This window comes from Musa acuminata, chromosome BXJ3-8 (assembly GCF_036884655.1).
Source record: "Musa acuminata AAA Group cultivar baxijiao chromosome BXJ3-8, Cavendish_Baxijiao_AAA, whole genome shotgun sequence".
Lineage (NCBI taxonomy): Eukaryota > Viridiplantae > Streptophyta > Magnoliopsida > Zingiberales > Musaceae > Musa > Musa acuminata.
In genome coordinates, this window is record NC_088356.1 from 12,096,245 (window position 1) to 12,117,488 (window position 21,244).

At 42.6% G+C, this 21,244-nt stretch overlaps 3 protein-coding genes across 14 annotated transcripts; 1 reads left to right on the forward strand and 2 right to left on the reverse strand.

Moving 5' to 3' along the window:
• The first annotated feature begins 5,272 nt into the window (after window positions 1–5,272).
• Window positions 5,273–9,881, forward strand: LOC135645527 (phosphoenolpyruvate carboxykinase (ATP) 1-like). Its single transcript, XM_065163980.1, has 13 exons — window positions 5,273–5,497; window positions 5,625–5,968; window positions 6,049–6,227; window positions 6,894–7,047; window positions 7,151–7,235; window positions 7,773–7,873; window positions 7,959–8,257; window positions 8,370–8,543; window positions 8,630–8,695; window positions 8,785–8,963; window positions 9,047–9,216; window positions 9,306–9,474; window positions 9,568–9,881. Exons 2-13 carry the CDS (start codon window positions 5,649–5,651, stop codon window positions 9,709–9,711), a joined length of 2,040 nt encoding a protein of 679 aa, XP_065020052.1. The 5' UTR covers window positions 5,273–5,497; window positions 5,625–5,648; the 3' UTR covers window positions 9,712–9,881.
• A 960-nt stretch (window positions 9,882–10,841) lies between these two features.
• LOC135584272 (uncharacterized) lies at window positions 10,842–18,135 on the reverse strand. Of its 12 annotated transcripts, XR_010498814.1 has the most exons (8): window positions 17,280–18,135; window positions 16,383–16,451; window positions 15,973–16,041; window positions 14,987–15,055; window positions 14,482–14,597; window positions 12,542–12,915; window positions 11,170–11,239; window positions 10,842–11,096 (listed from the first exon to the last, which is right to left on the reverse strand). XR_010498814.1 is itself a non-coding variant. In XM_065163982.1 (7 exons), the coding sequence occupies exons 2-7, from the start codon at window positions 17,280–17,282 to the stop codon at window positions 11,182–11,184; spliced, it is 384 nt and encodes a 127-aa protein (XP_065020054.1). In that variant the 5' UTR covers window positions 17,283–17,330; window positions 17,426–18,135; the 3' UTR covers window positions 10,842–11,181. The 12 variants fall into 12 exon arrangements, 11 of the variants coding, with proteins under 11 accessions (XP_065020054.1, XP_065020058.1, XP_065020055.1 ...); XM_065163982.1 differs by lacking the exon at window positions 12,542–12,915 and having other exon boundaries at window positions 10,842–11,239; window positions 17,280–17,330; window positions 17,426–18,135; XM_065163986.1 differs by lacking the exon at window positions 12,542–12,915 and having other exon boundaries at window positions 10,842–11,239; window positions 17,138–17,330; window positions 17,426–18,135.
• A 312-nt stretch (window positions 18,136–18,447) lies between these two features.
• Window positions 18,448–19,677, reverse strand: LOC135644142 (arogenate dehydratase/prephenate dehydratase 2, chloroplastic-like). The gene has a single exon (XM_065161603.1). The coding sequence runs from the start codon at window positions 19,675–19,677 to the stop codon at window positions 18,448–18,450; it is 1,230 nt and encodes a 409-aa protein (XP_065017675.1).
• Between the last annotated feature and the right edge of the window lie 1,567 nt (window positions 19,678–21,244).

The window sequence follows — 21,244 nt, forward strand, 5'->3', positions numbered from 1 at the left end:
TGTTATCTTCCAAAGAGGATTCTACTAGTTGTACAAATGATAGTGCGCAGAAGCAGGTGGAGCTTGAGATTGGTAGTTCAGATTCTTTTAAGTCGAACTCTTCTACTCAAAGAATGCCAGTAGGTGGTCCCGAGACTACTGACGTAGATGATCCAGAGGAAGAGCAATATTCCATAGCAAAGGATAGACCACGGAGAGATATTCGACCACCACAAAAGTATGCAAATTTGGTTGCATATGCTTTGTCTGTTGCAGAAGAGACAAGTGAAGTTGGTGAGCCTACTTCCTACTCAGATGCAGTTTCTTGTGATAATTCCACTAAGTGGTTGATTGCGATGAATGAAGAAATTGAATCTCTCTATCAGAATATAACTTGGGATCTTGTGAAGCCGTCTTTGGGTAAAAAAATTGTTGGATGCAAATGGGATACTATTGCTAAGGGAAAAGTCCTTGTTCAGAAAATTCATATGAAGGACAATCCAGCTGATATGTTTACGAAGCATCTTCCGGTTTACAAGTTCAAGCAGTGCTTGGACTTGGTTGGTGTTCATTGTTGGTGATTGCCCGTTGGGGCTTTTATGAAGAAGGTGGAGCAAGTTTTGTTAGAATATGCCAAGGTGGAGATTTGTTAGTTTGGCAAGTCTCATAGTCCCACATCGGGAAAATCAGACTTGTTGTCTCGTCTTGGAACTATAAATAAGGGCCTGAGCTTTGAAGTCAGATGCACCACAAGAAAAACCTAAGTGTTTGCTTTGGTTTAAGTCCATACTCAGTTAAATAGTTTGGACTTATAGTTTGGTTTTTCTTGTTTAGTATTTTCGGGTGTTTTATGGCCTAGGAACATCTTCCTAAGGCATTTGTAATTGTCCCTCTTTTACAGTAGTAATTTGCTCCTCTTTCGTCCGTGGATGTAGGTCAAAGTCAATTGACCGAACCACGTAAATCTGGTGTTCTTGTCGCTTCTTTTATTCTTCCGCTTTATTGTCTTTGTTGGGTTGCCAAAATTATCCTTTGGTAAATTTCCTGGGGCTAGCTCTAACATGCTGTATACCCATTCATATGATGGATGCAGTTGGTCTCATAGCTGCTCGTATGGGGACACTAGGAATACAAAAAGGTGTTCATTGGAGAATGAGTTCACTAATTGATCCGCTTACAGAATATTGGATGGTTAATGATGCCTTATTGTCAAACAGCAATTTCGTAGTCCCAATGGTGTATCTGATCCTTAGACTTGAGACACCAAGAATGTCATATATGAGTACTCCACTCTTTGATACCAGACTTATAGGTCTGGAGGTTCTAAATCTAGCATAGCAGGTTATCGAGAGTGGTAGCCAACCTTACGAGGACTATTGAGTGTCGATAGAGGATCATCTACTCTCGGTGTCATGAGAGGAATATCATATGTGTTCTTGCTCAAATAAATCCCTGGCCAAGGTCATTCGGATTGAGAGATAAAGAGTTCTCCGGGAGAATCTGATTAGAGTGAGACTCGATTAAAAACTGTAGGGGTCTGACAACATTATGCTCGGTATACGGTTTATGGGATATTAGATGGATAAGGGATTATAGGTACACGGTAACTGAGGACAAACAGGTCTAATGGATTGGATTCTCTTGTATCGTCTAGGGACTGCAGCGTAGTGGCATAGTACGTTCGCAGTCGATGAGTCGAGTGAATTATTATGAAGATAATAATTCACTAAGCTAGAAAGAGTTCTAACAAGTATGAATCATAGCCAGCTCGATATTGGGCCTAGAAGGTCACACACATATAGTAGACATTGCGATGAATAGAGGTTCGAATATGAGATATCCGTTGGAACTCCTATCTTATTAAATATCCAATAAACCCCTGAATTATTGGATCCTATGAATGAGATCCAATAAAAACCAATGAGAGATTATTGAATAGAGATTCACTAATCTAAGAGGGCAAGATCTATTAAGGTTAAGTTGACAAGAGACCTCTATAAATATGAGGGAACTAGTGGTTCATAGGCTAGAGCCTTTTTGGTTTGCCTCTCCTATTCTCCTCCCCTTCTCCACCTCAAATAGCAGACCTAGAGATTTGAGGAGTATCATCGTAGGCCTGCTATGTGGATCATCACTAGAGAGGAGGGCGTTTGATCTCCTTCACTCTTTCCTAAAGATCTATAAGGATTCAGGGATATACAATCTCCCTACGTAACATAATCTATTTTATATACGTAGTTTTAAGTTTCACAGATTTTTCACACCAATCTTCACATGATGATGAATATATCTTTGGAAAATTAAGGATTTTATTTTCTATTCTTCCGTTGTGCATGTGATGTCGTCTCTAAGATTTCCCAACACTTACTCCTCTAAGTATAAAGGGTATAACATCTTATATTATCTATTTTGTTCTATGATCGAGCACTCTTGTATTAACCTAAAATCTTTCACTTTCGACTATCTTATTGAGAAGCCCATCGACACCGATCTTACAAAGTTCCTAGCCTCTGTCCTTCGACCTTATCTCTGTACTTGGAGTTTGCCTTTGTATTCTCTGCCTCCTCAGCCCTTTTCCCAACTATGTGCTCTCCCTCCATGAGAGCAAATGATCGATAATTCTATGAAAGTCCTGCCTCTATAGTACCATGGTGTTGTCATGCTCAACCCTATTATTTGTTGCTTCGCTTCTACATTCATTTCTTTGCGATTGATAGGTCCACATCTACGATATTATGGCACTCATTTGAGTTCATCTTCATCATAATCGATGCTTAGTTTTGGGTAGCTAAGTCTCTTTGGACTCATCGTCGCTTCCTTGCCCCTTTTGACCATATGTTTTAACGCCTTTGTGTTCTCCGAGTAATTTCTCTTGGTCGATGGAAAGACATACTACAACTCTCATGATGGCTTTCGCCATCATGTTATAGGGCTCGTGTTAATTCTATCCTCCTTTATATTCTTAGTAGTAACGGTCACTCGGTCTTATCTTTTGGCTTATCGAGCTTTCTTAAGCGAATATGAGCTATAGAGCAGTCTAACACTCCAATTACTTCGATCATACCTCTATATGATCAAGTCCTCCTACGAGACTCAGTGATACTTGTACTCAAAATTCTCTTTCGATGTTACACAACCCTTATATGCTGATAACCAAAGCTTTCATCCGATGTAAAATTCGATGTACGTACAAAAGACCTACCTTTGTGGTGTCATGACATTTACTTCTTGAATTCATATCTTTTATCGTTATGTTGTTCACCAAAGTGAAGCTCCCAATAGCCCTCGATCATATCTCTGTATGATTAAGTCACACACGAAACTTCTCCCATGTGTGTCACATTACCTTAAACTATTCCACTATGATTCATTGCACCATGTCGCCTCCCGATGATATCTCCATTGTATTCTAATCTTTGTGGGATGAACTTGTACTGTGATCTCTCCACATGTGACTTTTGCTAGCATATAGCAAGGCTTTCATCACTTTCGATTATATTCACTCATTTGATAATCGACCTTTGTTTACTCGATCTCGGGTCACATTTGGATGAAGCACAACTCTAGTATAGTCTGTCACCTAACAACTCTTAAAGTCCACTGACTTTGTTGAAATTGATGCACCATTATCGGGATCCTAGGCCCTACCTCCCGCATAATCTCTATTACGTATTGCTTCATTTGTGGTAACTCGAATGGTAACACTATGACATATTCTTCAAGAGAACCTGCCCCCGCGTACTCTTGCCATGTGCTAAGGTCTTGATCTCGTAATGCATTCACCAACACATCACCTCGTGCAAGATTATGTGACGACTCATCATCGCTTTCTTAGTTCGCTGAGCTTTATAGAGCCATCATCTTGAGGCATCCTGCTCAATATGTGTAGTTTGTTGCACATGATTCTCCCTTTAGAGAACTAGTACTTATCCCTCCTAAATATTTGTTTTGTTAGAGCAATATTTTTCTTTGTATCATTCCCTCTAGAAGTTTTGGATAACACTATCCCTTTGGACTACTTTGCCTATTTGAACGTGTACATCATTTCACCACCACGAATGTACTTGCTAGATTGTGTCTCTTTACTAATACAACCCTCGTTGCGCTCTTCTCTCATGTCGAAGAGGAAGTTTCAATGCTCTATAACCCTAAGTTTCGGTAGCCTTTGGATGGCCATAAACAATCCATCGTCCACATACAAACCCTTACATAAGTATAAAATTCTTTAAATTAGTAACTCCATCACCTCTATGAGCTTTGTATGACTTTTTCAATCATCAAGTAATTCACCATTCCTTGTATGGTCTCATCTTTTGCCAAACACCTCATTTATTTTGAGCATCATCAAATTTAATTATCAATATCAAGCTATAACTCGAATTCTGTCATCTCAATCTATATATTCTTCTCTGTTGATTATCCTCCATGTTGTTACGCTAAATGTTACTTTTCTGATGCCTAATTGGACTTACCGAAAAAATTGAATGTTGGACCAAAAATGACACTAAATTCTAGACGTAACAAAAATAGCATCGTAATTGATATTGCATGCATATTAAAAAAGACTTATTTGCAGGGGTGATCGGTAAGTGACGTGGAGGAATCACCCGGTCATCGCCCCCTAAGATGCACGTGGTATTCCCTCCGACTCCCATGTCGACCAACTACTACCCCCAAGTCAGCAACGAGTAGATGCGGATGAACTACGACTCCATCCCTGCTTACCTCTTCTATGAATAATAAATAATGACCATGTCATCGGCTAAACCACTTAGTTTACGTGTGGGCGCTGGCAACACAAGTATCCGTAAATCCCGGAGAGAAGGTCAATCCCATGCTTCCATTAGCGATGAAATCTGAGAACGACATGACGAGGCAAACATGATGCCCGCCTGCTGGTCTCCAATGAAATCTGACGACGATATGACGAGGCAAACATGATGCCTGCTTCCATTTATCACCACCCTGTAACGACAGCCAGCGTCCTCATCATCCTCCAGATCAACTAATTATATTTATTATCCGATTAGCTATCATGATCGCCATGAATTAATTCATTCATCTTGACTCGTTCTATGCATTTTGAGCCTGTCGGTGCCTCTTCACCGCCAATATGCCTATTAGGCCGCGACGTCGTTAATAAATTACGTGTGTCCTCGACGACTTCTTGGCGCGCGCACGTGCCCGTGCCCGAGCCGAGCCCTCCTAATGGACTACGAGAGAAGTGATGAGATAAGTAAGCAACTTGGGAAAGAAAAAGCCTGTCACTTTCCAGGATTTATGAATATCCATACACGATTTGGTACGCGAACCGGCTCCAGTCTGTCACGGGGTTCTTGTCCACGAGGAGACCACCAGCCCTCCCGTCCGATCCATCACCCACCGTCAACTGCCTCTTCAACGGTAGTAGTAGCGAGTTGTGTGCCTCCTTCTTGGGGCACGCTCCGTGACCTCTAAAAGGACGGCCACCTCCCCTCTGTATTCCACCTCTTCTTCGGGCTTCTTCATCTGCATCCAGGTGAACGATCTGTCTTCTTTATGCTCGGTCGACTAAGCTTAGCACAAGCAAAGTGATGCCATCTCTCTCTCTCTCTCTCTCTCTCTCTCTCTCTCTTGATCTCCGTTTCGTTTTCGTATCAAGGCAGGCCTAAAGAGCAAGTAGCACAGCGATGGAGGGGGGGAAGGCAGAGTTCAGCTTCGCCAATGGGGGTGTGCCGGCGGTCGTGTCGCCGCGCGGAAGGCTGCCACCGATCCAGACAAGCCGCAGCATCAGCTTCAAGAAGACCAAGGACGGGGAGGATCGGGACGGCAACGACGGCATCTGCCACGACGACAGCACCCCGCCGGTGAAGGCGCAGACCATTGACGAGCTCCACTCCCTCCAGAAGAAGCGCTCCGCCCCCACCACCCCCGTCAAGGATGGCCAGGGCGCCCCCTTTGCCACCATCTCCGACGAGGAGCGCCAGAGGCTGCAGCTCCAGTCCATCAGGTGAACCCCCGTCTGCCCGCCTTCCACCAGTTTGCTGGCTCTAACCCCAAATCCTGGCTCGCTGATGACGACGCGTGCAGTGCGTCGCTGGCATCGCTGACTCGAGAGACAGGACCCAAGTTGGTGAAGGGCGATCCGGCGAGGAAGGCGGACACCCCCAAGATCAGCACTGTTCACCACCATTACTTCACCCCGACCATCAGCGTCAGCGACAGCGCCCTCAAGTTCACCCATGTCCTCTACAACCTCTCACCTGCAGGTTACATGCTCTTCCCCTCTCTGCCCATGGATGTTTGTTTGGGTTAGAAGCCTGGAAGCACTTCACCGACTAAGCCAAGGTTGCTCAATCTCACTGTCAACATCATTCATCAGTGGTCAATATGCCCACACGATGTTGCCATATGCACCTAGTATGCAATGCACGATCTTTCTCTCATAACTCCTCTTTTCCCCCTTTCTTCTTTGTTTTTTATCCCATTCATTACTTCTTCATCCTGAAGAGTGAAGAGGTTCATGCATTTGTCAACCTCTCGCCTGCAGGTAAACATTCACTTCACCAACTTGCCAAGGTTGCCCAAGGTCACTGTCAAACATCAGCCGATCATTCATTAGTTGTAAATATGCCCAAGTGTCCATTGATGTTGCCATATGCAATGCATAATCTTGCTTCCATAACTCCTTTTCCCCCCCTTTCTTCTTTGTTCTTTATCCCACTCACTGGTAGTTCTCCTCTTCATCCTGAAGAGGTTCATGCATTTAGTTTATATCCTTGTGGAGATCATGCTCAGCTGTTTGACCTGTGTAATTCTCATGACTTGTACTCATCTGAAACTTTCATCTCTGAGCATGCATGAGTACAAATCCTCATACATGACACTCAACTTGTACATTGCTTTTATTGATCAAGTAACCTTTGTCGTTCCAGAACTGTATGAACAAGCCATAAAATATGAGAAGGGATCGTTTATCACATCGACTGGAGCTTTGGCCACCTTGTCTGGTGCAAAGACCGGTCGTGCTCCCCGGGACAAGCGAGTTGTCTTCGATGAAACCACTGCAGAAGAGCTGTGGTGGGGGAAGTGAGTTCCACAATTCCTCTGTCATTCTGTATTCTACTTGTTTTTGGCACATGTCACTACCTATTGATCTGCTCCCTTCATTAATCTTTTTTTGTCCATATAGGGGATCGCCTAATATTGAAATGGATGAACACACATTCCTAGTGAACAGGGAGAGAGCTGTTGATTACCTGAATTCTCTGGACAAGGTATTGCAACTACTAAAATTTTTGCTAAAATTATTGCAACTACTAACATGTAAGAGCTATGATAAACCAAATCCTGAGATTTGCTGATGATAAGAAATTGAAAATTCTTTTTGCTAGTCTCTGATCTTCCTCATATATCAGCCATCACACTTTCCCTACACATCTGACAATTTATGCGAAGAAAAACCCTTCTGTCGAGTAGTTGACAGATTAACACATATTTCTTATCACTGAACCAAGAAGACAGAGAAGCATGCTAAGAAAGATTTTCAATCATTCTATTTATTAATGCTCATCCTCTCTTGACTAGAGAATACCCTGCACCGTCTGAAATTACCAGTTTTACCAAAGAAATGAATTCTTACTTATACACTGTTTTAAGCTTCAGCCCTTATTCTCATTGTTAACCTGTCAGGTGCTTCTATCTATCCTTTGCTGTGATTGGTCTTACTTATGTACTATGTAAATTTATTTGAATCGATTGATTCAGTATTTACATGCATGCTTCTTTGGAATCTAATTATGTTATCACCACAGGTGTTTGTGAATGATCAATTCCTGAACTGGGATCCTGTGCATCAGATCAAAGTGAGAATTGTTTCAGCAAGAGCCTACCATTCCCTATTCATGCATAATATGTGAGTACAAACATGGAAAACAACCAGTAGAGAAGTGTATTTTCGTAGAATAGGTCATGCATAAAAGATACCTTGGCTGCTGCAGGTGCATCCGTCCCACACCAGAAGAATTGGAAAATTTTGGTACTCCAGATTTCACGATCTACAATGCAGGGCAGTTCCCGTGCAACCGTTACACGCACTACATGACTTCCTCAACCAGTGTAGACCTGAATCTTGCTAGAAAGGAAATGGTTATCCTTGGTACTCAATATGCTGGAGAGATGAAGAAGGGTCTGTTCAGTTTGATGCACTATCTGATGCCTAAGAGACAAATTCTTTCTTTACATTCTGGGTGCAACATGGGCAAAGATGGGAATGTTGCCCTCTTCTTTGGATTATCAGGTAAGGTTAGGCGAAGTAGGATAAGGAGCCATCCTTCTATCTCTCATTTCATTAATCATGTGTCTTTTATCTACCTGAAACCACTCTACCTTTGTATGCATTTGTTTTTCAGGCACTGGGAAGACAACTTTGTCTACTGATCATAACAGGCTACTTATCGGTGACGATGAACATTGTTGGAGTGACAATGGTGTTTCAAATATTGAAGGTGGGTGCTACGCCAAGTGCATAGACCTATCAAAGGAGAAGGAACCTGATATCTGGAATGCCATCAAGTTTGGAACTGGTAAAATCCACAGTGTGCTTTTGTATTGTATATAAAATGGATTCGTTTCTTTACAATGTAAAATGAAAGGTGTGAGAACCTTGCAGTGTTGGAAAATGTTGTATTAGAAGAGCACACTCGTGAAGTGGACTATTCGGATAAGTCGGTCACAGGTACTTCCCTTGTGCTCTTCTCTCACCAATGCAAAATCAGATTGATGTAGTTGTGATAACTGATAACATCACCATTGATGATTTTGCAGAGAACACTCGCGCTGCCTATCCGATCGAGTTCATCCCCAATGCGAAGATACCATGTGTCGGACCGCACCCGAGGAATGTTATCCTACTGGCCTGTGATGCCTTTGGCGTCCTCCCACCAGTGAGCAAGCTGAGCCTGAGCCAAACCATGTACCATTTCATAAGTGGCTACACTGCTCTGGTACCATATTTTTCATCCTTGAACCGCTGATAACTATAAAATCATAGTGGTTTCTGTATTCATGTGCCATTACTGGAGTACAGGTTGCCGGCACTGAGGAAGGTGTAAAAGAGCCACAGGCCACGTTCTCTGCTTGCTTCGGTGCGGCCTTCATAATGCTCCACCCCACTAGGTACGCTGCAATGCTGGCCGAGAAAATGCAGAGGTATGGGGCCACTGGGTGGCTAGTCAACACCGGTTGGTCTGGTGGAAGGTAGGTGAAACGTCATGGACCCATGCAAGACGTTAAGAGGAGAGCCCTCGTCCTTGTCTAGCTGCTTCACACATTTCTATCCCCTTCAGGTATGGCGTGGGCAGCCGCATCAAGCTGGCCTACACTCGGAAGATCATCGACGCCATACACTCTGGGAGCCTACTGACTGCCAATTACAAGAAGACGGAGGTGTTTGGGCTGGATATTCCAACTGAGATCGAGGGTGTGCCATCAGAGATTCTGGATCCGATGAACACTGTAAGTTTTTTCTTTCTCATTGTTCCTTCACTGTATCAAGCAATTGGAGATTAGAATGAACGTGATGCTGATCGCACTGTGTAATGGGGACAGTGGCAGGACAAGGCAGCCTACAGGGAAACACTGCTGAAGCTGGCTGGCCTGTTCAGGAAGAACTTTGAGGTGTTTGCAAATTACAAGATCGGCAAGGACGGGAATCTGACGGAGGAGATTCTCGCTGCTGGCCCCAACTTCTGAGACTTCCGTGTCCTAGCAAGCTTGATAATAATAATAATGAAGTTATTCGAAAGAGACTGGTTCTGAGCAGAAATAGTGGAAGCCGGATGCTGTTTTATGTCTCATATTATATTAATACATGTGGAGTTGTAATGTAAGTATGCACCACAATAAACACATCATTTCCGGGCTTTCTGGGTGTTCTGTGACAAAACTCTCTGATGTGAAAGGTGTTTATAGCTCTCTCATGTCCCCAAACGCCTACATTCCTTTTCTATCTATGGGTAGCTGGAGTCCACTATTAACAGTTAAGGATCTGTAATCAAAGAAGAAAAAAATGCATGTTTCTCTTTCTTCTTGTTGCAGGCATCGTGCTTGTGCTTTGTTTCGCACCTTCTTGTCTCTGCCGTCTGACTCTTTCCTGATGGGTTCATCGGAGCAAGGGAGGATTGACATGCCTCTCACCTTCTTGTCACGGGTCCTAATGTCATTATCCAACAGGCAATGTTGTGCGACATGATCATTAGATAATTGATCATCGACATCACTTGGTGCACTTGTACAGGATAATCTTATGGATAAGACCGCTAGATTTCAGACAACAATGACTGTGCGTCATTTATTGTCCTTTAGGTATCCACACCCATAAAGCTGTCCAACCACTTGACAAGGTATACACGTCATCCTCCATGGTGTTGCCCATCGAGTGAATCAGCAAGAAAACAATCGGCAACAAGTCCACGTCAAATTAGTAGCATGTCCAACAAGAAAGCAGCAGACCCTACTTATGGAGCCACAATGAACACAACATGCAGTGACCATCTCTCTCCTTTCATCATCAAATAATGTCAAAATTACGAATTATAATCCTCCAATGTCGATGATCCCCAAGCAATCAATTGTAGAGGGAAATAAGAAGATGCACAAAGTACAAACCAAAAAAAAGGAAGAGAGAACGATGGACATTAAAGTTCCCAACACAAGAGAGGATGACAGGTTTGAGATCGCATGCAAAAAGGCAGGAAGTGTGTCTAACAAACCCACAAACCCGAATGATGGCAGAAACAGGACGAACCAGAAAGAAAATAAGAGGGCACCAAGATTTAAAGATCGATGAGAACGAATCGATGCAACAACAGGAATACGAGGTGGATGCTTGAATGTTTAGAACTGAGTTCACAACCTCACACATACTTTTCTGCTTGAACAAAAACAATATTGACCAAATGAGAAAAGACAAATAGCTCAAGAACTCATTTGGAGATGTCGCAGATGATCAAAATTTCAGTATGGCCTCGCATTCGAAAACCTGCTTCCATCAATGCTTTGTGGTACATTAACATGGCATCTCAATCTGCTAGTTAGTTTGAGATATTGCTTTTACGATCCATCCACAGCCAACCAGCCTGGTCCGCATCACAAACCTCAACTTCAATCGGTTAAAAATGGCGATCCTAACTTGTCCTAGTGGATCCTCACCTTGGTTCCGAGCTAAACACACCCCTCATCGTGAACGCTCTCCATTGATGATGGCTCAAGTAAGTCAACCCTGATCATGTTAGCAAATTTATGTCAAAGCCAACTTTCTCCGCTTGTCCATACACTATGAAGATGAATTTTAATTGAAACACATGAAAACGAATACTGAAAAGATGTGTTCGAGGAACAATAAATTAAAAGATGTTAAAGAAGAATCACCACCAGCAGCAGAGAAAAGGACGAGGGAGAAGAAATTTAGGGTCACCCACCATGGCAGTGTGGCTAAGCCCGAAGGCACCATAGATAGAGCCAACCGAAGAGGAAGGTCTGTTCAGATCAAGTCAATGGAGGACCTAATCAACTAGCTTTAATTTAAGCCTGTACCTAGCACAACTGAAGACTAGTTCAAGAAAACCTTACGTGAGAATAGAGTCACGAAGAATGAATCCGATCAACTGTGATGACTATAGATTCATCTACAAGATTAGAAGTCCATTCAAGTCATCTCCGGCTTCCTAAAGCATGTTACACGTGAGGAACGATCCAGTGGCGCTCCACTCCACAGCGTGCACTTGAAACTCAAATCTCGTTCACTGGTTTTTTTTTTTTTTTCCCTCCTATTCTAACCAAAACTAAAAGTCAGCTCTAGTGCCATTTGTCACGACCCCGACTTGATGGCATAACTGATCCATTGACTTGTGGAGTTTGAACCACTGATTTAAGATGCTTAGACCCAAGACTCTAGCACTATAAGTTCAAGTCTTCTTCCACTTCAATTGCAGGTTTAAACAGGGTATTATAGAATCCATCTGGTCCAGTTTTGTTGAATTTTGTAATAATGTCTCTAAATATTTACTGAAAGATACTTCCAGTGATTACAATATATCTCCGGTTGGGCTATCAAGGTTTAATTCTACACATGGTGATTACAATATATGGCTTTCATGTGGACTTTCTCATTTCATCTCTAAATCCCTCTATATTTCTCGAAAGTAAAGTTAAAGAAAAAAAGGAGTGACTGTTTGGCTCATTAGGCAACGATGTTCACAGTTCACCCAAAAAAAAAATTTTCGATGGTCCACAACTAGATCGACATCGAAGTTCTTTTGCGAGGTGTGTGAAACATTACGAGCGTGATGAATACTTTGGTAGTAACAGTGGTAGAATATTACCTTTCATCAATATTACTTATGCATCAGACATGATTAATGTATAAACAACATGTGACCCGTTCTACAGGATCTTCCCCAAATAGACCGAAACAAGTTTATATCGCTAAAATTCATCGGAGACTTCACCAAAACGATAGCAAAAATTGGTCAGAATAATATGTTTAAGAAGCTCTAAGTTGCTATATGGTACGATTGATTACCATGAGGGACCTCGTCATCTTTGTGCTTGAGAACGCCCCAAATCCCCAAGAATCGGCGGCACCTCGGCGGCGAGCCACGGTGCAAGGCCCAGGCAAAAGGGCGTGCGCGATTCCAAACCTAGGGCTGTCGATAAACAAATGGACAGACAATTAACGAAGAAGAAGTACCAGTTGTTGAAGTGGACGGTGAGGCAGATCTCGTCGAGTTGGGGGGAGCTCGATCTGGAGGGCGGTGGCGGGGAATGTCGAACTGGAGTTGGAACCGTTTCTATTCGCCTCATCTCTACGACTCTCCATCTGTCGATCTCGATCCTTCCCCGCTCTCGCGCGCGCGGCCAGCCGGAGCCAACGGCATGCACTAATTATTGGCGCGACTGCAGATTCAAAATCCGACCCGGTTAGAACAGGCTACGGATATGTCGCGAGGTAGCGGAGGAGGACGGAGCCAACGAACTCGAGATCCGACCCGGTTAGAACAGCAAATTATATGAATGGCTGTTGTTGTTGAACTTGGTAATCCACTAATAGCTTATTTAATTTTAATCTGTCATCTTATGATGTGATTCATTCATTCGTAGCCTTCATCTTGGAATAATGAGAAATCAGTCTTAATAATGTATTGCCATAACGGCCTGCGCAAGCATGCTGGAATGTGTAACGTGCCAGTGAGCCGCACTGGGTGCTGTGCCCATACCCCCGTAGGGAATGACATCATTATGCAACCACACACATGACCAGCATGGCACGACATGTTGGCACATGCCGTGCCATGTGCCATCCTGGTGGATACTAGATCACCCACGCCATGGCTAGTGTAAAAAATCATTGGCTACCGATATCAAATTAATATAATCCTGATCTGATTCAGGTCAGGATGCAAATTGTTTGTTTCTACTACAAGAAAAGAAAGGATACATAGAGAAGACTTTTTTTTTTAATTTGCCTACCGGATAAGTCGTTGCAAAAAAAAAAAAAAAGATTCTCAAGTGAAAACAAATTCACAACCCCTGAAAAAGGCAAAACAAAGATTTATGTTACTTTTCATCAATTCACCCCGGCATGAGCCATATGCTTATTTGCATAATAACAGAAGATCCATCAGCTACAAGCAAAAATAGAGGTATAATTAACATTTAAAAAAGCATAGAACTAAGATGACCAACATGATAACTACCAACGACAATGAAAAATAGGTACCCGGAAGATACATTGAGAGATCAAAAGAATATAACAAAACTTCCAAAATGGTCACAATTAACGAAAAAGATCTTCGATTTTTATTCTACAAGTTGGCAAGGACCGTAGCTAATAGTAGTCAGCATATGAGTCGGCTCCTCTTAGAAAGTCATCCTTAATCGAACATGTTCCTAACAATTTTTTTTAACAAATCAATGAAAGATAATTGAATGAAATCTTAAACCCAATTAATTGCAATTCCAACTGTAGACCACAGTTGTTCAAAATTAATGGTTACTATTCTCATGAAACCTTCTACCGTTACGTTGACCAATCCTCTAGCTCGACGTCCAATCTTCTGACATGTTTTATTTCGGCTCAACATGATTATTCTTGTCTTAATTGTCTCTCCCTGATCGAAGCTTCCTGCGTCACTCAAAACGCAGATCAAATCATAAACACTATCAACTGATTTCATCATCAAATTTTGAGATTCAACAACCTTCACACACCTGGATAAGCATTCAAACTCCATATGTGTCCACATCTATTGGACCCTACTTTTAGAAGATTTTTAGGACCATTATCTAGTGCTAGGGAATCAAATCATTCTAAAAAAAGCTATTTGATGTTAGTTAAGCGGCATTCATGAGAACGATGCTTCAAACTCGATCAAGTACATTATTATTGTAATTTTAAGACAAACCAGCACGTAAAAGAAACATAAGCTGCAGACAAATTTAAAATTAAGAAGAAATGAACACCTGAAATCAGTTGATGGATTTGGCCCTTGCCATCCCATGTCCTTCCATTGCTCCGATTTGAGTCCTGTAAGTTTTACTTCAGGAAAGGATGCGTGCCGAAGAGCTCTGAGGGCTTCCTGGTGGCAAAAGTGTAGGAGTGCACAAAATGTAAGATAGGACATCAAGTTCAAACTTTTTTTTTTCAAACTGTTCCTAACAATTGTGATTGCAGCAAACCAATTTCAGGAGCCAGATCTGTGAAATGGACGATTGGTGAAATATATGCTTATAGCCCAACAGAGATGTATGTAGTTTTTCTGCTTTTTCAAGTTATTCTTGCAAGTTTCATCTATTTTTCTCAGTATCCAAAAGGAGAGCCAGCAACACATTTTGTAAATAGCTTAATTCTGCACAAATCTTAAAGAAGATGAATGACTCTTGATAAATAAGTAACCCGCTTTCACAATGTGTAAGAACAATTCATTTTTATTTTACAAGTGGAAAATAAAGTCAAAGAATATGATACCTGATGATCTGCGTGACACTCATCAAATGGTACATTCAAGCATTCCTTAAGCTTTTGTAATCTTGTTTCCTGCGAAAAAAATATATGAACAAGCAGACATTAAGAACTGTGGACTACATCAACAGAATTAGAAAACAAGTAAAACCAAATTGATCTTCAAGGGGTAATAATTCACTGAAATGATTTGCTACCTCCACTCATGCATCAAGAATGCCAGAATAGGAAAGCCTCACCCACAAGTCTGTCATTCTATTAACGTATCAATAAAAAGAGAACCTAAGCCATATCAGAAAAGGCTGGTGATTGATATAAATTATATTTTATATCAGTGAAATTATAAATGCATGAAGGTAGCTGGTCTTTTTTTTAATGATGATTTATTTCACAAAATCATATTCTGAAAAATAGTTTTTTAACATAAAATGCACCATTATATAGATATGCTCGATGATCCTGTTCTTCTTATTCAGATGCCAGGACTCCATCATTGGAACGATATGTCAGACCTAGCTGGTGAAATAGTTCAGTTCTAGTGGCTCCATGTCTAGTGGTTTGCTGAAATATTGACTTCAGGTCTAGTAGTTTGGTGAAATAGTTAGACATAGCTGCTGCCTGGTGATAAAAGATACAGCAAAATCTTCTAGCATAGTATATTTTCATGGAAAAATCCTATGTCTGCTCTCTAATCAAAATATATCTTACATTAAGCTAATGGCAATCATGCCTATGACAGTTAAAAGAGTACATCATTAGAAGTGTGACTTGTGCTTGTGCTAGTGCTTATGGTAGCCATAACTTGAGCTTATAAAAACCCAAAATCCCATAGCCAAGATGTGAATCATCCTGTAATGAACTTATTGTAAAGAAAGATTGGTCACTTCTCACTTTGGGTGATCAAGAAACTCCATAATTTCTCCTATATGCTGTCAACAGTAGTCAATTAAAAGTATGAAGTGATTTAATATGTTGAGAAATCAGAACTTTACATCAAGAGAACATGGTAGTAGTATCAGCCGATGCCTGCTGTTCAACATGAAATGTTCTATTTTCTTCAGCTGAAAATTGACAACATGTCCTCTTGTCATTTGTCAAGTTATACATGTTGACAAGAAGTAAATTCCATCTTTGAGGACACCGATCCTACAAATACTTCAGCAACCATTACTTCATTAATCCGCTAAGCATTCCTATACTTCTTGATACAGAATATTTTTAAGAATCACATCATGAAACTTGATTTGGTAACCCAAATTACCAATTCAAGCAATACATCATGATCATGTATAATCTATGGCAGATGGGGAAAATCATGTCAACAATAAATCAACTATTTGATTGTGAAAACAAATTACTTGACGAGGGGTCAAAGTATAATCAAGCGTCTTTTCATCACTACCTTGCCGTTTATTACCAATGCAGTAAAGAAATCCTCCAAACCATGATCGAGTTCCAACCAAAACATCACCTGTAACCACAAAGATATTAGTGTGGATGAAAGATTGCTGTATCCGAAAAGCTACAATTTGGATAAATATTCTTTTGGTATCATGAAATATCATGTTATTATGGACTTCTTGAATTCTGTTGAAGGACTTCAAAGAAACATAATCTATTAGGTACTCAAATTGAAAGAAACTAAACAACAAAGAGATAGATTCAGGGTATTAGTAAATGTATTATATGAAACTTTTTTTGCATTCAACTTAGGACTCGGGAGAGTTCTCATTCTCAAGAGAGTTAATTTTAACTCCATTGGACAAGAAGCAAAAACCTTGACTTAATGTGAACGTAATGAAATATATTTAGAAAATCAAATGTAATCTAGCATGCATCACCATAGTTCATCAGATAGCATTTTCTTGTGACTCGAGTGCTGGTTCATTTCAGTTTCCTATGATGTGTTAAATGTGAAGGCCAGTTCAAAGAAGGATCTCTTTTTCTGGTGCCTATCTTTCCTTCCTAACTTATTTGTACGACATCACAGAACTCAGAAAATTATCAATTGCAATGTAGGTAACCATAGTGGAAGGTGATATGCATAAAACGTAGAAGATCATCCCAAATCAATAATCATCTCAACAACCAGATCTCTAAATATTCAAGTTATAGCCAAATTTGATAAATGAAAACTGGGCTAAGTAAGAGTGTCACCTATAGGTAATGACTTCAACAGCTTAAATATTCGAAGTTAGTCACTTTGGAGAGCATCGATCGGAAGACTCGACAAAAGCATAACGAAGGATACAGAGAAAAAGAATGACAATCAAATATGGAGTGGAGGCAGTAAATCAACCATTTAATGCGACACGATCTCAAATTGTTTTCTCCTCAAAGGCAATAAATCCTGTTCCCAAAGAGTATTTCAATAAATACTGTTCATAGAGGTTAAAAGTGGATTCTTTCTTCGGTGCGCACAAGCGAACGTCGTTGATGTCGAACCTGCAGCACACCAAGTGGACGCTGGCTGCCTCTGCTTCGACTTCAACAAAACAAGGGGAATTGCAGATCCCGACGTTCGCATAAGTTTCAACCGTCCGATTCCCCAGGCCAAGCTTTCATCGGTGTTCTCTTCTTAACAAACGGAAAAGGAGCCCGTGCGGGCACCTTCCCATCAGGGTGAGAGAGTTGGATATCACCTCCTTTTATTCCCCTTTCGATCGATAATGCAATTCGACGAGGCGCCAGAAGGAGGAAGAGGAGGGTGAACCGATCGTGCTATCGCGCTAGAACAACGAGGCCTTCCGCCCTTCAAAAAGGGTCCCCAGTCACAGTCTCCTCCCGGCGATCGCTGTGACGGTGCCTGGTTCCGGGAAACGTCGCAGGAATTTGCTTTTCATCTCTCATCTCTTTTTCCCCCTCCTCTTCCGCCTAAACACAATCTGCTCCCCGCTGCCTAATCGCGAAAAGCATCGCAAGAAGCCTATTCTTTGTTTACTTTCAAGAAACGCATTCGAATCTCCGCCTAATCTCCTCTCCTCCTCTCCGTACCTTAGAGCCGCGCATTGCCCCCGCCAAAAAAGAGTCCGCTCATTGACCGGCAGGTTGCCAATCTTGCCGTGGTTCTCCTCCTCCATGGTGTTCGACGTATCAAAAGGTAAATGTCGGCACTCGTCACAAGTTGCAAAAGGAGGTTTCGTTGTCGGTTGCGATATATCTCTACAAGCAAACTACGAAGTTAGGTATGACATCTCGAATTAATATTTGTAAACCTACAAATCTGACGTCATCGGTTGTCATGCTAATGACGTTTGCTCACTCTGTAATTTTTGCTTAAAATTAAATCTACAACTTAATTAAAAAGTGTTCTTAGGATGAACGACGATTGAAAAATACAAGTTTCGATCACTCTAAAAATAAATAAATAAAAGTAAATAAATGCTTCCTTTTTATTACGGAAGACCGTATTTGCTTGTAAGTGAGTACATACGGATACGGCGTATATTTCATTCATTATATACAAATTAATTAATTCCTTGGTACGTGCAGGTGTAGCTTCCGAGCACACGTGAGAAGACGGCCATCTCGTTCAAGCGTGCCAGTGCGGCCTCCACGACGGGGTCCGACACGCTGCCTTCGACGTCCAACACGAAGACGTAGTCCAGGTACGTCACGTTCCTCAGCCCGTCGTCGCCCCGGTCAACCACCCGGAGCGGCTTCGCACGGTTGGGCCGGTGGTCGACGCGCGTCACCCTCAGGTCTCGACTCTCGAAGATCCACATCGCCCGGAACAGGTCTGACGCCCCTCCGTCCAGAGTGAAGACCACGGTGGTCTTGTGCGCTGCCCCTCCGACGATGGAAGAAGAGGCCTGGGCGTGCCCTGAAGATAGGCCGAGCTGGAGGAAGCGGGTGAGGTTGCCACCGAGGTGGTGGTCCTGGAAGTTGGGCTTCAGGACCCGCAGTCCGAACTCCCGGGCGGCCATCCGGCTTCCGATGACCGCGGTGTCCGCCACCCGATTCTCTGCCACGAACCGGGCGGCATCGGTGGCACTAGAGACCTCGTCGACCTCGAGGCCGAGGGCCTCCAGGCTCCGGCGGCAGTGGGACAGGGCCTGCGGGTGACTGATGACCCGGCGGAGGCCGGACCTGAGCACGCCCGGGAGGGAGAGCAGGCAGTGATTGACCGGGAGGACGAGCTCGCCCAAGATGCGGATTCCCGGGTGGCGGAGGAGGAGGTCGAGGTTGCGGTCGATGGGCCCGTCGAGGGAGTTCTCCGCGGGCACCACGGCGCGGTCGGCGGAGTGGTCCTCGAGGACGTCGAAGGCTTCTTCCATGTGGGCGCAGGGGAAGGCCTCGCAGGCCGAGGAGGGGAAGGCCCTGGCGGCGGCCTCCTGGCAGTAGGAGCCGCGGGAACCCTGGTAGGCCACGCGGACGGGGCGACCGGAGGGTTCCCCAGACGCGGGCGGTTGGACTCCCGTGGCGGCCTGCTGCCAGAATAGGCGCTCGAGGTTGGCAATGGCGATCTCGTAGCCCAAGCGCGAGGCCACCTCGTCGGAGGCTCCCAAAGGAGAGGAGGGGCGAGAGGTGCGGATATCTTTCCTCCGGCCCTGCTCGACTTGTCGTTCTTGCCGCTGCTGCTTATTTTGTTCGAAGTTGGCAGCAGCTCTGACACCGATACTGAGAGAAACCGATCCGCTCTTCCTGCTGATAACGTTAGCAGGAGGAAGAGGAGGAGGATGTACTGTGATCGCCATACGATAAACCTCGGCAGATAGAGGAAAAGGCCAAAGGAGAAGATGTGGAAGGGAGGTTTCGTTCTGCTGCCTCTGCCTCTTCCTCTCGACTACTCCTCCACCTATCCGGTGGGTCGGCTTCAGGTAGGAATCAAACGGGAATCACGACGCAACCAAAGAGGAAGGAGGAGGATTTGCTGCGACCCGTCGAGGCGCAGAGATCGTATTCGATCCCTGGCTAGCGCTCCGGCCGGCTAGCTCACCATTTATAAACTCTCTCTCTCTCTCTCTCTCTCTCTCTCGCCTCGTTCGGGTGGTAGGTCGAGAGAGAGAGAGAGAGATGGCGAGGGGTAGGTGGAGAGCGCGTGACGTTCTCTTGACGCACGCGACGGACGACTCTTTCCCCCGCTCGCCCTTCTTCGTTCTCCACAGCTTTTCTTTGTTTGCTTGCTTGCTTCTCTCTTTAATTTCTCGGTCGAGTTGGGTAAAACTTCACCATCTTCATCTTCAGCTTCAACAAATAGCTGCTTTCGGGCGCTGCCATCTACCGGCGACTTTCGCACCTCACGCCTGCTTCACAGCACCTAGCAGTCACCAGACGAGACGACGTCCCCTTGCATCTGCATGCACCAATAAACTATCACACCTCCCCACACCTTAAAAGATATATAAAACTTATAAAATATAATAAGAATTTTATAAAATAATTCAGAGGATATCAAAACAAAACATTTTTTAATTAAAATCATATATATATATATATATATATATATATCAATAAGCTTTAAAAGATTTAGAAACATATACATGTAGTGGTTGGGTTTTGGTCCCGTGGTTGGTGCCCATTTTTAATTACTCGCTGAATCATAGATTCGCATCCATAATAGGATCGACATGCTTAGATTATGTCTGTTTCAATGATAATTCAACTTGTATACTTTTCCATAAGTAGTCTCGTGCGCATTTCGATTTAGTATGATATAATTGTCATCGATTTAAACTGTAAAAATTAATATAATGGGTCAATAATCCATGCGATGTGATTATTATGACAAGTACAAATTCGTACTTAGGGTTAAAGTCGTCGTCAAATCAAAAAATTACATGTTCATTAGCAGGATACATGATTTATTATTTATTGACGAGGATATCACGTCTTAGATTTGAGTTGATAGAGAAACGTCATGTCTGGCAATGAATGAAGCGTCCCACAGCTCAATTGCATGAATTGGATTTGGAAGTCGATGTCAAGTCGTTGATATCGATGTTTAACTAATCAGAGGAAAGATATTGCATTCAGCACATGTCAGCTACATGACATGTTGGTTAGGTGTTGTATGTATAAGATATCAAATTAATATTGATAAAGACGGTTGAAGATTATCTCATCCAAAAATATTTTATATAATATATTTTATATTATTTTATTATTAGATATAAAAATTTATTTTTAACACAATCAAAAAGTTATTTTTTACCAACTACTGTATTGATTGCCGGAAGGATGAGAAATCATTTTCAATTTAAATCTTCATAATAGATGATATTTCGGATGATCTCGTCGGGAGATTGATGTTTTCACATCATA

Excerpts from the sequence above, each read along its gene's own strand:
- LOC135584272 (XM_065163982.1), bottom strand. Across the intron at positions 15,056-15,972 it reads TACTACCATGTTCTCTTGAT|GAAACAAGATTACAAAAGCT; the intron begins GTAAAGTTCTGA and ends TTTTTTTCGCAG. Across the intron at positions 14,598-14,986 it reads AGTGTCACGCAGATCATCAG|GAAGCCCTCAGAGCTCTTCG; the intron begins GTATCATATTCT and ends TTTTGCCACCAG.
- LOC135644142 (XM_065161603.1), bottom strand. The coding sequence starts at position 19,677 with ATGGCGATCACAGTACATCCTCCTCCTCTTCCTCCTGCTAACGTTATC.
- LOC135645527 (XM_065163980.1), top strand. The coding sequence starts at position 5,649 with ATGGAGGGGGGGAAGGCAGAGTTCAGCTTCGCCAATGGGGGTGTGCCG. Across the intron at positions 6,228-6,893 it reads CTACAACCTCTCACCTGCAG|AACTGTATGAACAAGCCATA; the intron begins GTTACATGCTCT and ends TTGTCGTTCCAG. Across the intron at positions 7,236-7,772 it reads ACCTGAATTCTCTGGACAAG|GTGTTTGTGAATGATCAATT; the intron begins GTATTGCAACTA and ends TTATCACCACAG.